Raw genomic sequence first — 15,117 nt, 5'->3', positions numbered from 1 at the left:
TTGTCTCCATCTTCCTAGGCAGAGTCACTCTACAAGAACCCTGAATTAGGGACTTGTGCTAATTTGGGGTAGATCCCATTCCTTAACCGACCGACTGAGGTCACTACATATATAGATCTACCTACGGTCCTGAAGAAGTGTCGCTCTATCTCGGAGCAGTGAAGACACGAAACATGTTGACCCCAGTCAACTATAGGCTGCCCAGATACCTTGACTCGTTGTAGTAGCCCCACTGATTTTACTTAGTCCCAGCCCGACACCCCAAATAAATAATCAACAGGGCCAGGGCCTATTTCATTCACCTATATACACTAACTAGGAACCACTGACTTCCTTCACTCACACACACCCTTCACATACGGCGTTCTCAGATCAGAAGATCTCCGCTAAAGATGCCCCCAGGCCCGTTGGACATTGCAGCGCCAGTCCGACGATGAGCGCCCAATGATGAAGCATGACACCCTAACAGGTGTGTGAGGGCAGTAAGATCTAAAATACAGATCTCCCCCCGAGACCACAAAATTGCAGGCAGTTAGTGATCCTTATCACCTCGGCCTTAAGAGAGGAACTGTTTTCTTCTGATGAATCAAGTACACTCCTAGGGGCACAGGAATAGGACCTCATTAAATAACCATCTCTCTCGTCCCCCCCTTGATTATTCGCTAAAACAAGAGTACCTTATTTCCTTGAAAATGGCTGTATACTTATCATAGCAAACAATCTAAATTGGGTCATTTTTTTATTATACAGAATTAAGGTAACAACAAGCATATTTTGATATGAAATGTCATTTCACAAATTCACACTCGAGACAATATTGTTGCAGTATGTCTTTCATTTTTATGGTTGTTTGTATACCTTATTTTCTTCAAATGATTTAAACAACTCACCATCAACTTATTACCATAAAATGACCAAACTTTGTGATGCATCATCACCCACAGCCATGAAATGTGCTCTCACCACAAACACAAAACCTGGTTCTCATACGAGCGCCCGTCCTTACAGTTGAATATCAGAGCTGAACTACAATAACAAAGCTAAAAGAGCATACTCCTTAGACACTCACAAATTTGGTTGGCCAAAGAAAATTACTACACACCAGTATATATCAAGGTAATTTATTGTATGGTCAATTAAAGTCATTACAAACTCACAGAAACTGAATCCAAAAGACAAACTCAAAGGACAAACAAATAATAAAATACATTTAGAAACTATTTTCTAAAATCAGCAATCAGGACTGTGCAACTAATCTAAAATCCGACTGTATCATGTAAAGAAAGAGCAGTCATGAATCACTAATTTTATAGCGATTCCTACATGCATAGGCTTTTGCAATTCCTTAATTGTGATTCCTTAATAATCGCAATTAAGGAATCGTAAAAGCCTACATTGATGCATGTACCTGTAAATCCTTTAACACTGGTATGTCACCGTGACCATCTCAGACCTACTGTATTGAGAATAGCTTTCTCGCAAGGCAACCATCAGGTGTACCGTAATAAAATTACAAATATGTCAAAATTAAAATATAAAATCCCTCCTTAAAGGGCCTAATAAGGATTGTCATAGTGCAAATCTTCTATCCCTGGGGTTTGTTGGAGTGGGTCACCAACACCAAAATCCTTGCCTACTGTGGTAATCTGTGAGATTCGGTTAACATAATAGAAGCTAGAGCCTTTAGATTAGGGTAATACCAATCCTCCCTTAAAAGCCTGTTGCCTTTAACACAAGAAGGACTTTGTCATAGCTTTGCTTAATAAATTGATTACATTTGTGTAATCTAACATAACTTTCCCAATGGACCAATAAGGCTGATAGCTTGATACAATAATCAATACAGACCTACTGAAGTGTGTATACAGTTATAAAATTGCAGATATGAACAAAGTTACATTTGGCAAAACAATATATATAACGCCTGTCAAAAGAGCATAATGATCGATGCACAGGTGAGGGGGCTTCGAATGGCTGGGGGGGGGGGTTAGATCGGATCGCCCAATATGCCGACGATGTCCTGTTTTTCCTAATGGATCCACAGCGGACGGGACCTTGTATTCTCCTCATTATGCAGATTTTCTGTCAGGACTCGAGCCTATATATGAACACTAAGAAAACAATTCTTTGGCCCATTCACGGTGGCTCAGATATGGGCACCTGGACAGCAGACGTAATGCTGGCCAAAACCGGACTGAAAAACCTAGGGGTTTATATTTCGGACACTCAATCGGTGTTGTGGAATAAGAACATTGCCCCCATGTGGACGCGTGCACAGACAGAGGTGGAGTCTTGGGCACGTATGCCCCTTTCCATACTGGGTATATCAGCAATATTCCAAATGGTGACTCTCCCTCGCCTTCTCTACCAACTGCAGAAACACCCTTTTTAGATAGCAACCTCTGGTTCCGGCAGCTCAACTCCAGGTTGAGAAGCTTTCTGTGGCACGATCACGCCGCTAGAGTACCACTTAAAATGTGCTTTCAATCAACGTATTGCGGAGGCATAGCAACCCCTGATATTCAATCATATCACGCAGCATCCCACCTCTTGGTTTTGAATGACTGGTGGTATGGGAGAATTAGCAATGACCCGGCCTACCATGTAGAGATGGCTTATGGGAGATGTATTGCTACACATACTACTATACACGCTGAAAGAGCTGCGGAAGCAACCACCTGCTATGCGTGTGGTTTTCAGAGTGTGGAAAGAATCAATGCGCAGGATGGGGTGGTGGAAACGATTAACAAGGGAGACCCCCCTTTGGCAGAGCGGCCTTATGCCGCAAGTGTCCGCGTTAGTAGGGTTTAACCAATGGGATGCTAAAGGCTATAGGAATTTCCATGCTGGGAAATGTAATGCATGGTACCACGATGAGATCCTTTCAGGAACTCAGACATGAATACTCCATGCCACATACACAATTTTATTAATACTTGCAATTAAGACATGCCCTATCCCCATGTATTACACACATCTCTTCCGGAGTTTAACCCTATTGAGGCAAAGGTCTTTATGGGAGATCTGGGCGATCACAAAACTGCTAAAATCTACCAAACATTAGTGACAAACCTTTCCACGACTTTAGATTTACTTCGGGAGAAATTGCAGACGGACTTGGGTCCACTAGATAGCGATGATTGGACAGAAGCTCTGGAATTCCCGAGGTGCGCCGCAATTGCATCCAGTCTTCAACTTATTCAATTTAAGTATTTACATCGTACCTATTTTACCAGATATTGACTTTGGAGGGCGGGGCTGATAGACTCCCCTATGTGCCTGCATTGTGGCAGCGAGGAAGGTACACTTCTTCGTACAATTTGGAGCTGCACTAGGCAGATTTTGGAGAGGGGTTACTCGCTGTTTATCAGAAGTGCTGGGCTGGGACACACCTCTTTCTCCTAAGCTCGTTCTGTTGCATATCGCAGATGAAATTGGAGGAAACATCTACAAAAGACATCTCCTATTCTTGGGGATTACCCTAGCAAAAAGGGATATAGCAAGGGCATGGAAAGATCTGGACCCGCCTAAATTAGCAGTTTGGAGGAGGACTGGCCTCGACTGGTGTATTGGACAGGAACTGCCTATTTTTAAAGCACTGGGATGTCGGCAGAAACACTTTAAAATATGGAAACGATGGGCTGATTTTAGGGGTCTCCTATAAGAACCACCTCCACCGCAACCTGCAGAAGTTGAAACCATATAGAGATATGTCACAGGACAGGAATGTCGTTAGATCAGATGTGACGTACATGGTGGAGCTTGATGGGCATGATCAGAGGTTTGCTATGCAGTGTAAGACACAGATGTCAATAATGTTAGGGGCTGTCGTTTACAGACCCGAATGGTTTATTTTCTTGCTTTATAAATGCTATATAGTAGTCACCTGCTCGGAAACGGATATACTGCTTGACTTCTACCTTTACTTATTTGTAATGTATGTGATTACCTTATTTGATGACTTCCCGGGAGAATCAAGCTCCTTCCTGTAGTCAACGTCTGACACAGAACTGTTCTTATGAAATACGGACACACGTGATGCGTTTTATAAAAACCTTACAAATAGGTAAATAGATCTTGTAGGTTCCTTCAAGCTCACACAATCTCTCCCATCTTCTGCCACACCATCAGATATCGCAAAATATGTTTGTGGCAAATAACAGATCTGCATTATCCTACCATGCACTAAGTATTCATGAGTTAACGTCACTATGTCAGACAACTAAATAAATGTATTGTTTCACCCAAATTGCGAGATGGCATGTGGCATTATCACCGGAGCTGCTCACTTTGGAGCTGGGGAGATCGGTTCTAGTCTTGGCTCAACAGCTTATGAGCCGGGCAAATCACTTCATCTCCGCTCGCCCAAAAAATGAATCTGACCGTGTGTCATGTAAATGTAACTGGTGCTCAGTGCTGCAATGCTTTTGGGTCGAGTTTTCTCTATATAAAAGTAACTTCAAAAACACACCCACTCACCCAAACAAACCCACCCCCACTCCCTTCAAAACACGCAAAGGGACGCTAGCCCGCCATAGAAAATACGTTCACCTGGTTGCCCGCTTCGCTGTATCACACTCTACAGGCAACAAAAACTACATACATCAGGGATGCGAGCATACGAGGACGCAGACATTCATGGGCGTCCGCAGAAATTTTTACAGGGGGGGGGGGCTAACCTGGCAAATAAAGGGGTGTGGCTAATGTTAATCAATAGTGGCGGGGCTAAAATGGCAGACAATCAGGATCGGCTAATGCTCAGGCCAAGCTGAGAAAAACAAGCATTGGCATAGCCAATAGGTCTCGCCTTTGGGACCCTATAAGTATTTAGTTCTGCAGCAGGTCCCAAAGGCGAGACCTATTGGCTATGCCAATGCTTGTTGTTATATCTGGGCACGTTGAGAGGCTAGGAGACCGGGTCTCGATGTCGGGTTGGGAGCACAGTAATGACCTACTCAATTTGAATGCGTAGGTAATACAACCGGAGGGGTGAAATGAAAGGTTCATTACCAGGAATAACAGGAAGGTAGAAAGTTAGGCTGGTTAGAAAGGTAAGGAGGGGTAGAGGCAGGCATGGTGGTGAGGGGAGAAACAGATGCATGCTAGGAGAGCGCTGTGAGGGAGGGAGGCAAAATGGGAAGAGGCACTGAAAGGTGGGTCGGGTAAAGACAGTAGTGAGGCAAACAGAAGTGTAGCAAGGGGTGAAGGGTAGACAAAGAAGTGAGTTGTAGAAGAAAAAGATTCAGGTGCAGAGACATGTAAATCAAAGCTGGAGAGGGGAGAATAACGCAGTCGTAGAACATGAGAGGGCCAGGTAGAGAGAGGGAGAAGTGTGTCAGATGGGTAGAGACAGCTGAGGAAGAGGGAATAATAAAGACTGAGGTAGACAGGTGAGGTAGAGGGGTGTGTTGATATAAAGGAAGTGCAGAGATGTTACTGAAGAGGAAAAGAAGTAGAGGTATTGAGAAAGGAGTAAGGTACTAAAAGAAGTAAGGGGGTGAACAGAGGTAGAAAGAGTGGAAGGGGAGAGAACACGTAGAAGATGAATGGCAGGGTAAAGTGAGCGATCAGGCAGTGAGTGTGAGGAGTGGGATACAGAGGGATATGTTGTGGCAGTGAGCGCGAGGTGCGGGGTACAGAGGGATATGTTGTAGCAGTGAGCACGAGGTGTGGGGTACAGAGGGATATAAGGCAGTGAGTGGGGGTACAGGGGGATATGAGGCAGTGAAACACAGAGTCGGGACGTCCTGCCAGACATGATAGGGTGCATACTGGCAGATAGATATGTTATTGACACGAGTCTGTGTACGTTTTAGTGGGATCTGAAATCCGGGCTATGCTGCAATCTCAATTTTTGACTTGGGAGGATAATGCATCGACTCCCCCCAGAACTTCATTCAGAAGGCCCCTAAAGGAGGTTTTGGTGTCCAGACCTAACCACTCGTGCTTGTCGCCCGCAGCTCAAACTGGCCATTGTCATTCAGTTTGTGATAATCAGCCACAGACAGAATGACAATGGGCGGGAGGGGCTGCGAGGAGGAGTGCGAGGCGCCCCATCAGGGAGCTGAGGCCTCTGGCAGGGAACACCTCTGCAGCCTGCAGGGCCCGGAATGACGGACAAAAGGCGTCCGTAAAAGCATGGGCCCCTCCTTGCCCCCCCTGCGGACGCCCATGCAGACATTCCCAATATTTTCGTTAGACCAAGACATTCGACAGTTTCACCGTCTCCACGCGGTTGAAAATCGTTAGTCACGTAACTAGAACACCAAAGAGTTCATTACTTGTTAATTTATACATTGTCTGCCATGAAAATGCTGCAGCATGAACACTTTTTTAAAACACAGGTGAGTTATTTGCACCCCAATGCCATGTATGCCAATGGTCCCGATTCCGACGGGAGACTCCCGATTTGTGAACCAACAAACATGAACTGAAATTGACTTTGCTTAAGTACAAGGTATTGGCTACATACATTCCCCCGATTTTGTTTTCAAATCTCCCACTTCCCAGGTTGAAAGTTTCGTCATCTATGCAATACGTAAATATATGAAAGACTGGTTTATCAAGTTAATTGAAGTAATTCTCTACATGCGCATAGTCCTACGACCATACTTGGGAGAATAGCGCCACCTTGTGATCAGTTAACCCATGCACAGCATACTGAGACGCAAGGAGAGAAAATCAACCTACCGAGCTTTTACCCCAATTGTTAAATATCACACAGAAGAAGGCGAAGCCATACAAAAAATATCATTACTAATATTACCTTGATGCCACGCATTCCAGCTATGTAAGTAGCTCTTATTAAACAAGCATTTGCAATGCAATAGGTCTCGCATTTACGAGAGTTTGAGCTATTCATTGTAAATGATGATAGCATAAATTCTCGCAAATGCGAGACCTATTTCATTGCAAATATTTTTTGTTTACAAGCGCCCCTTGCCGTGCTTTCACGTTAATAGAGGCCACCCCCCCTTTCTTTAGATGAGCCTCGTCTAAAGAAAGGGGCGTGGCCGACTTTAAAGTGAAGGCGCAGTATGGGTCAATTTTACAAAAAAAAAGCATTTGTTTGTCAAGTTTACAAACAAATGCTTTGTTTTTGTAAAAGCACCCATGCCGCGGTTTCACCTTAATAGCGGCTGTGGACCTTTCTTTAGACGCAGCTCGTTTAAATAAAGGTGTGTGGCCTCTATTAACGTGAAAGCGTGGCATGGGGTGCTTGTAAACAGCAACAAAAAAGTGAATAAATAGTATTAAAAAATATTTTAAAACATGTGGCCGTATTCAGTGCTGCAAATAAACCAAAGGCGTGGCCGACACTGTGGCGTGCTATCAAAAAACAAGCATTGGCATAGCCAATAGGTCTCGCCTTTGGGACCTTATAAGTGTTTAGCCATGTAACAGGTGATGTTGTTGCACCAAGGATATTGTGCTGCATAACTAAATACTTATAAGGCCCCAAAGGCGAGACCTATTGGCTATGCTAATGCTTGTTTAATTTACTTGCCATTTGGGTTAAATCGTTACCCTGATTCAACCTTTCACACCATTCGTAAGTCCTAATGCATGTCAACAGCATCACACTGAGGAGCAGCATCAACAAGATGGCCGCTATTGATGAATGTCTTTGGGACATGTCTGTGATGGGTGAGAACGTTATAAATAATATGTATGGCATTATACAGAGTTTTATTCTGAATCATCAAAGAAGAAACGTTGATGCTTTGCATTTTTCATAATTTGTGATGCATTGCACATCTATTCCGGTATTCAAAATAGTTTGCATGAATAAATTGAGTGTGGCAGCGCAACAGCGAGCTCGCTACATAACAGTGAGGGAGAATGATCGGTAAAGCGCCCACTAGGAAAGACTCGGTATCCTACAGCCTACATAGTCCCTTCAGCTTTTCATCCTTCCAGTGTCAAGAAGAGAGACAACCGCTTATTTGGCGACAGTGGGATCTTTTCTGACGTGACTCGGAAAGCAGATAGTTTAAATACCTGCTAACAATAACCATTGTTTAAAAAAAAAAAAATAGTTGTGCTCCTGAATGTAGACAACACTGCATTACCAGGTGCAAACCTGAGGTGTTGAGAGCATTGCTAAAAGGAACTGCTGCCCGCCTGCCTAACTATCCATCATCCATACATTCATACCTTCAACCAAGAAAAATGGTTGTATACTTTATTCTAACTAACGGCTAGAATTAAAGCTGCTTTCGACATCTTTGAAGGAAAGTGTATTTTTGAACCTTGTTATAATGAACTGCGATTCTAGAGAGCATCTTTTATAACAACTATTAGCGAAGGGCATTATTTCAAAGGAACCAAGTTCCTCTAGTGTTTTTTTTTATTTTAGTGCTCATTCAACATTTAAGCGCTTTTTGGTATGTTTGGACAGTCTCAGAGCTCAGATATTTAACATTATGTAAATGCTTCACTTTTTAGCTAAGACTTAGAGTGTCTGGGACCGCGACCCTGGTGGTATCGGTAACCCATAAAATTGACAAAAAAGGCGAGGTGGTTGTCAAGCTGTCTTTATGCAGCAGGGGGCACTTTTTCAACACACAAAAACACTTTCTTACATTGACAGATTAGTGCACCACAGCACACACTTCCTGTTACAGAGATGCCGCACACAGACACAATGGGCTGCATTTCAAGGTAATGTTAAAGGGTACACGGCAGGGCCTGTACAACGGGGATGCATGTATGATGGGTGTATTTCAAAATGTCCTTTCATGTTTACAATACAAATCGCCTTTGCCCTCTTGCAGCATAAGGCACATTTAACTTAAAACTGTGCAACGTATTTTCAGATTTTCAGCCACAGGCTTAAGTTGGGCACGTTCGAGAATGAAACGCAAGTCCCATACAACTAGATAATCCAGAAGCTTAGCCCTCAATACTACTAAACTCGGATCTGTAATAAATGACCTCACGTGTCCCACGGGATGCACAGGTATTCGGGAAAGTGCTGCCTCTCAGGGCATCTGAAGCAGCACACACAGGTTTCAGTGCAGAAAGACTGGTCTCTTGGTCATGGCTAGATTTTATTTGGCAGATCTTCTAAAATGCTGTCTGCCTCTTTTATCCTTCCAAGGCTGATAATGGGTCAGCGCAGCGGGGCTTTAAAGCGTGTAGCAAAGAAGCAGGAGTCGAGCTGTGAAGAGCTAAAGGGGAACTTGGGAGCATGCATGCAACGCTGCACTTCTAGGAGGGTTACTGAAAAAGTACTGCCAACCCTCTGTGCAACCAAGTCTCAGGAACACAAGGCACACAAAGGCAGCTTTAAAACATGCAACTTACAAATGCAGCACATCAACTGCAGCAGAGCTTCTAAGCTGGCTGTACACGAGCCACATCTATCACAGGAACTGCAACCCAGCTCGGAAACCTCAGGGAGCTTGGTAAACCAAGCGCACGGCAGAGGGCGCAGGGACGGAGGGACTTCTGCAGGCAGACTGTGAGGAAGTGAGCGGGAAGGTTTGGAGGCGTGACTTGCGGCACAGAGAGCGGAATCAAGCGCAGCGGTCAGCGACTCAGTTTGAGCGAAGAATAAAAACAATCAGAGTACGGCGAGCTGTGCAGAACAAAAGAAATGTGCAGCCGACATTGTGAAAGTGAAAGCTGGGCATGGCATTTGTTAAGCAGGGGGAGGGGAGAGAGGAGGGGGCCTGCGCCTGTTTCCCTTGCGGAGCGAGCAGGAACCATCTGTTAATTATAAATAGATGGTTTGCAAGCTCGCTCCCGCAAGGGAATCGCCAAACGTGCACATGTTGTCATTGAAAGCATAGCAATGCGTGCATGTTTTTGCCTGCAAAACTCAATCGATTTCTAAAGGTCTTTTCCTATGCAGCGTATGCGCACTGCGTAGGCGAGACCTAAAAAGTGTTTGGAGAGAGTGTGTGTCTTGCCTGCAGCAGCAGACAGGTGCAAACAATTTAATCAAATGGAACATTATGACCTGGACATGTGGGGCACACTGGGGAGTGGAAGGCGTGCCAATTAGGCTCTGGCAATACTCAGAGAGCCAATGCCGAGGCTTCCGGATAGACCAGCAAGGAGGAGGGGATAGAGACTCAAGACTGGTGTTCATCATCGTTCCCATAATCCTTTTCTGCGTGGACTCAGGCATCCCAGTAGGTTAAGATTGGCAGGTTGCACAGCCCCCTTTTTTCCTTCTCTGTTAATAGTTTTACTCTTACCTCAGCCCAACATTCTAATGCCTGCTTCGATGCAAGAATTGCTGGAGCAGAGTGGGATTTCCCTCACATTGCCTGGATCCCCGCACGGGTGACAAGAAGTGCTATACAAATCTACTGATTGATTGATGTTATAGCATGTTTGGCTGATAAAAGCTCCAGGTCCAGAAATGTAGTCTTAACCTTGGATCATGGTTGAGGATAGATTCCCAGGAGGCAGGCCTCCATCTAGTCAAGTATCAGACATTCCTTCCCTACTGATGGCGTCTCAAAGGCGCCCTCCCAAAATTGTCCAAGGAAAGCACACTGCCACTACATGTGAAGATAATCTGCCAGAGTGTGCCGGCATGTAGGACAAATATCTGTGACCAAAACGGACCTGATGAAGCTTGGAGGGGGTAAGGTAGGCCCTTGGTGGAGTGTTAAATTGGATGCATTTGGAATGTGTATCTCGGGAGACCTTCTGTAGATACACCTGGGCCCTCTGCCATTTTTTCTCAGTGTGTGGCCGCCCGATCTCTCCTCCCACCAGTCCATCAGTGGTTGTAGGGCAATCCCGACGTGATCTAATAATGCTGTATAAAACCAAATGATTACTCTACGCCCTTCCCTGATGGTTTATAGGGTTTGAATTGGTGCATGTGGTATATGCTGGCGTAGCCCTTGCCCTCTTGTAGCCCTGTGCTATTGGCTAGCGCTTGGAAGGTCAGAGAGGTCACCAAGTGCACCAGAAAGCGCCTCACCAAACATCAGTAACTTCTACATCTTATTCCGATCTGCATTTTCCATTCCTACATGTCCATAGTTCGTCTCAGCGCCACACTTGTTACTCCCTTGTGCAAATCTCCTCTGCACTGTTCTGGTGAAAACTACAAAGCTCGGTTTGATTAAATACCCCAAAATAGTTGTTTGTTTTGAGAAATTGGGAATTACACTTCACACTGCGGTGAATGTACACAAACTGCAAGTCTTTCTTCTTCGAAATTATATTCAAGGGACCACCAGGGCCGCGGATATCCCTCAGTTGTTGGTCAAATGTCTACCCTGCACTTGAGCAGTGAGACGGGTGTCACAAAGTATACAACTCTCATATGATTTAATGCGAGTTATTACTTGTATTTTCATCCAACTATGAAGTAAAGTGCTACATGCTTGCATGCAACTCAACTTCTGCATATCTAAGGTGTCCCCTCCATTATGGAGGGATCGTGCAAAGCATCTCCAGGTAAAGTAGCCTTACTTTAAGCATGTTAGATCATATGCAGACCAGAGGGTAAAACATTCCCTTAATCCTTTCTAGGACGCACGTTCGACCTTCACCTGACTCCTGATTTGTGCCATTTTCTTTGTGCCATTGGTACCAATACTATGTGCTCAAGTGGAGCCGACTGGGGAGGGTGGGTGGGGGCTGTTCGTGTCCATCTATTCAAATTTGATAAAATAATATGATAAGTTTGTCGTATTTCATTGCCAATAAAAACGAAAGAATCCTTTTTACGAAGCAATATCGTTTGGACCATCATTACGTCACCTATCCGCAGAAAGTCCTTGATGGATTCTAAACTGAAACGGGGCAGCTTTAGCCTTATTGTTTACGCTTTATTGTTCGAATTACCTATAGCCAGAGTAAAGCCTGTACGTTTGAAATTATTAATGATAGTGTGAAGCAACACCAAGCGATGTGGTGTGGTTTGCCCACGCTTTATCAGATGAGATGGAGGGATCTGAGAAGATTTGTTGAAGTTCAGTCTTCTGTGTGTTCAGCTTAGAGGTTTGAATCTAAAGGTTTACGACAGCAGCGGGATGCCAAACTTAATATTATTTTTAGGTACATCGGAGTACCGTCAGCATATTGATGATAGCTGATGCTAGAATTATTGTCACTTTGTTTACCTGAAAATCTCCATAACCAAGTTGAGCAAGCTTGGAGCTAGCCAGGAATCGCACGATACGGTATTAAGGCGAGCACTGCGGTCAAAGGAACAAGACAAAGGCGAGTCAGGAGACACGATAGACTGTTGTCAAGAATGAACAGAGCCGTAATATTGTGCAGCATCGCAGTCTGTGTGCTGGTCAGGCCAGGCCTGTAACATAGGACCTGGAGCAGCATTCCCAATGGCATCAGCCGCCACCCACACTCCTGCACCAGGACCCTGCACGACAGGGACCTACTTTTCATGTCGCCTTTTTTGTAAATGATTGCGAATCGAGCCACTGGGTTCCAGTTCTATGTACATGACTCCATTGGTCCTCAACTAGGCATGCTCGTTACAAATACCTATACATGCGTTGTTTTCAAGCTATATATTGGTTTACATTCTCGCCCAATACAACATGTGTATTTCAGTATCCGCTTTGTCTTTTGGCTTTGTCGCTTGATATTTAAACTCTTCAGTCCTGCACAAGAAAACATCTATAAACATTCTGTGATTTTTCAACATTGTTGTCACATATGGAGTATATTTCTAGCATGAGACAGGTCTTTGATGCTGGACACCTTCTTTTGACGTTCTACACTCATTTTTGTGCAGAGATGTTTAATTTTAGAAACAAAACTCACAGGGCCCTGATAATGTGTCTGGTCTGTAAACAGGAAATGTATTTCCTCCCTTAATTGCCAGTTATTACAAGCACAGGGAGCTAATGTCAAGCTTGTTTTGTGAAATCACAGTTTTCCTTTTGGTAGAAAGAGTTTTTGGATAGAAAGATGTTCCAGATGACCTCTGGTTGCTCAATAACAAGCGTGTATCACTTCACATTTCAAAACAAGCATGTTTCCAGAGTTGAGCTACAGATTCTGGATCAGCTTTTACTATGTGTTTTGGAGCTATAGAGAAAGCCAACATGAGACTGAGCTGCAATGAGTGGGCTAGATCACAGCGCCATCCTCTACCGTTGATAGCACGCACCTGAGACACCTCTACAACTAAAAAAAGCACATACGTAACATTCCGCGCCTACTCCCTTTACAACGCACACACCCCCCCTTCTGCGTGCATGTCATCCTGAATAATGCCGCCGGACCTCCGGGTTGTCGGCTGAATGGCCGTGTTCTTATCTCTGGTGATGTACACTTGATTTAACTGCTTTACCACCTGGACGGTGAATGTGCGTTGTAAGATGACATAAATGTGCACAATAAAGGTTTTCAAAAAAAAAAAATGAGACTGAGCTGCAACAATACAAGTGTAACCAACTTTGTTTTTGATCTGAATCCGTTACTTAAGATGTACAGTAGTGCTGGACACTCCCACTGCACCACACTCTCAAAGTGCTGTTGCTTTCTGTCTTCCAGTGAACACTGACACAGAGACGGCGGTAGTGAACGTGACGTATGCGATGAAAGACCAGGCAAAAGTGTAAGTCCAGACTTTGTTTCTGTAAAGTGGAATGCTGGTGTGTTTGGGAATTTAATTACCAACTTCACATCATGACACTGCGAACTTTTATTATTTACTTTGAGATGTTATTTGTCTGTCTTTTAATGCTATTGTAAATGTTGCACCTTATGACTAGTATTGCTAAGAAAAGTTTGATCTACTCCGACAATTATTTGAGACAACTTTGATTTTGGTGTTCAGTTTATCTTCTCGCAAAGCCTTGTGCCTATTTGCACATCTACTTGACACACAGTGATGTGTTTTATTTAATTGGGATGTGTTTGCCACCCAAGGAATTGTTATAACACCTCTCAAAGCAAGAGCAAAATTCAACAACTTAAGAAACCAAAAATACATTGCAATGTAATTTGCACTGATAAAAGTAAAGTTTCTATTAATGACTCCACTCCCCTACTGCCTGTTGTCTCACTAGAAGGTGCCCTCTGAGGGTAGACCACATACAGGACAGAGGAGGGCTTTATCAGTACTGTAGGTACTTTAGGGGGGAATCCTGTGCTGAAAAAGAGAATTAAAATCCATAATCAAGTAGTAAGACTGTGCCCTTCATAAAGTCCAAGGACCGCCTCACACCTGCCTTAAGGCACTGCATTTGCTCCCTACAACGTTGCGGGCTTAGTTCAAAATTCTCTGCACCCCATACAAAGTGCAAGTTAAGCTTCAGTCAGCTGTCAGCAAACGTTTGCCACTCACTGCCTCCACCCCAAACCATAACCAGGATCATCTTTTTTTAATTTTTTTTGAGTGAGGTGAATACAAGGCGGGACTTGTAGAGGAATGAGCAAATAATGCTGTCCTCCACTCAGAATTACTCCACACACAGTGTTTTGAGTCCACTTCTAAAGTAGTACTTAGAGTTACTTGTTTAGGAAAGGTAAAACTAATTCCATTTGTATTCATCATATTTTATTGAGAGGAAAGTCATCATACAACATAGGTGTACTATGTGACATTTTTAGCAGTGATCAACATAACAAAAGGGTACCTACTATTTTGGGGGCTACCTATGCCTCAATACCATTTCCCATCGTCTGCCCTCTCTCCAATGCATGGCAGGCCAAATCCTGTAGGCCAAACAGTGAGTGATATGTCCACTACAATGTTTTGTTGTCTCAGCCTGTTCCTCTCCGGTCACCGTGTCCCTCAGTGTGTTTGTTCTCTGTTGAAGCTCGCTTCCGATCTGTCTTGCTGGCTCTGTTCTTGAAGTCTGAATGTAGGTGGCACCGCCACCACAATCCCTCTGAGACCCTGGCACAGTCGTGGGAAGGATATTGGTCTTTTGTAACCTTTTTGGTAACCAGTGCCATCTCTGTAGGATCTTGAAGTAGCTCAGTTTCAGGGTTTAAGCGTTTTTTCAACTGTTCCTTAAAAACCCTCATTCACGTTTTAGATGGTTCATGTGGCGGTATATCTTGATTCTCCGCCTAAATAACGTGACAGCATCATCATTGGGTTTAGTATTGTGCTACCTCCACCCGGAGGGAACCACTGGATATTTGCAGTAGTGATCAGAG

At 44.1% G+C, this 15,117-nt stretch overlaps 1 protein-coding gene across 1 annotated transcript in view; it reads left to right on the top strand.

Annotated features, from left to right (window-relative positions):
• The window catches only part of IGF2BP2 (insulin like growth factor 2 mRNA binding protein 2), a 380,650-nt gene that overhangs the window by 157,979 nt on the left and 207,554 nt on the right, over nt 1-15,117 (top strand). Inside the window, exon 5 of the mRNA XM_085648719.1 lies at nt 13,501-13,564. Coding sequence (XP_085504845.1) covers nt 13,501-13,564 — 64 coding nt within the window. The remainder of the gene's footprint in view (nt 1-13,500; nt 13,565-15,117) is intronic.

The sequence above is a fragment of the Triturus cristatus genome, chromosome 3_2 (genome assembly GCF_964204655.1).
Source record: "Triturus cristatus chromosome 3_2, aTriCri1.1, whole genome shotgun sequence".
Lineage (NCBI taxonomy): Eukaryota > Metazoa > Chordata > Amphibia > Caudata > Salamandridae > Triturus > Triturus cristatus.
This window is presented reverse-complemented; position numbering and strand designations above follow the sequence as displayed.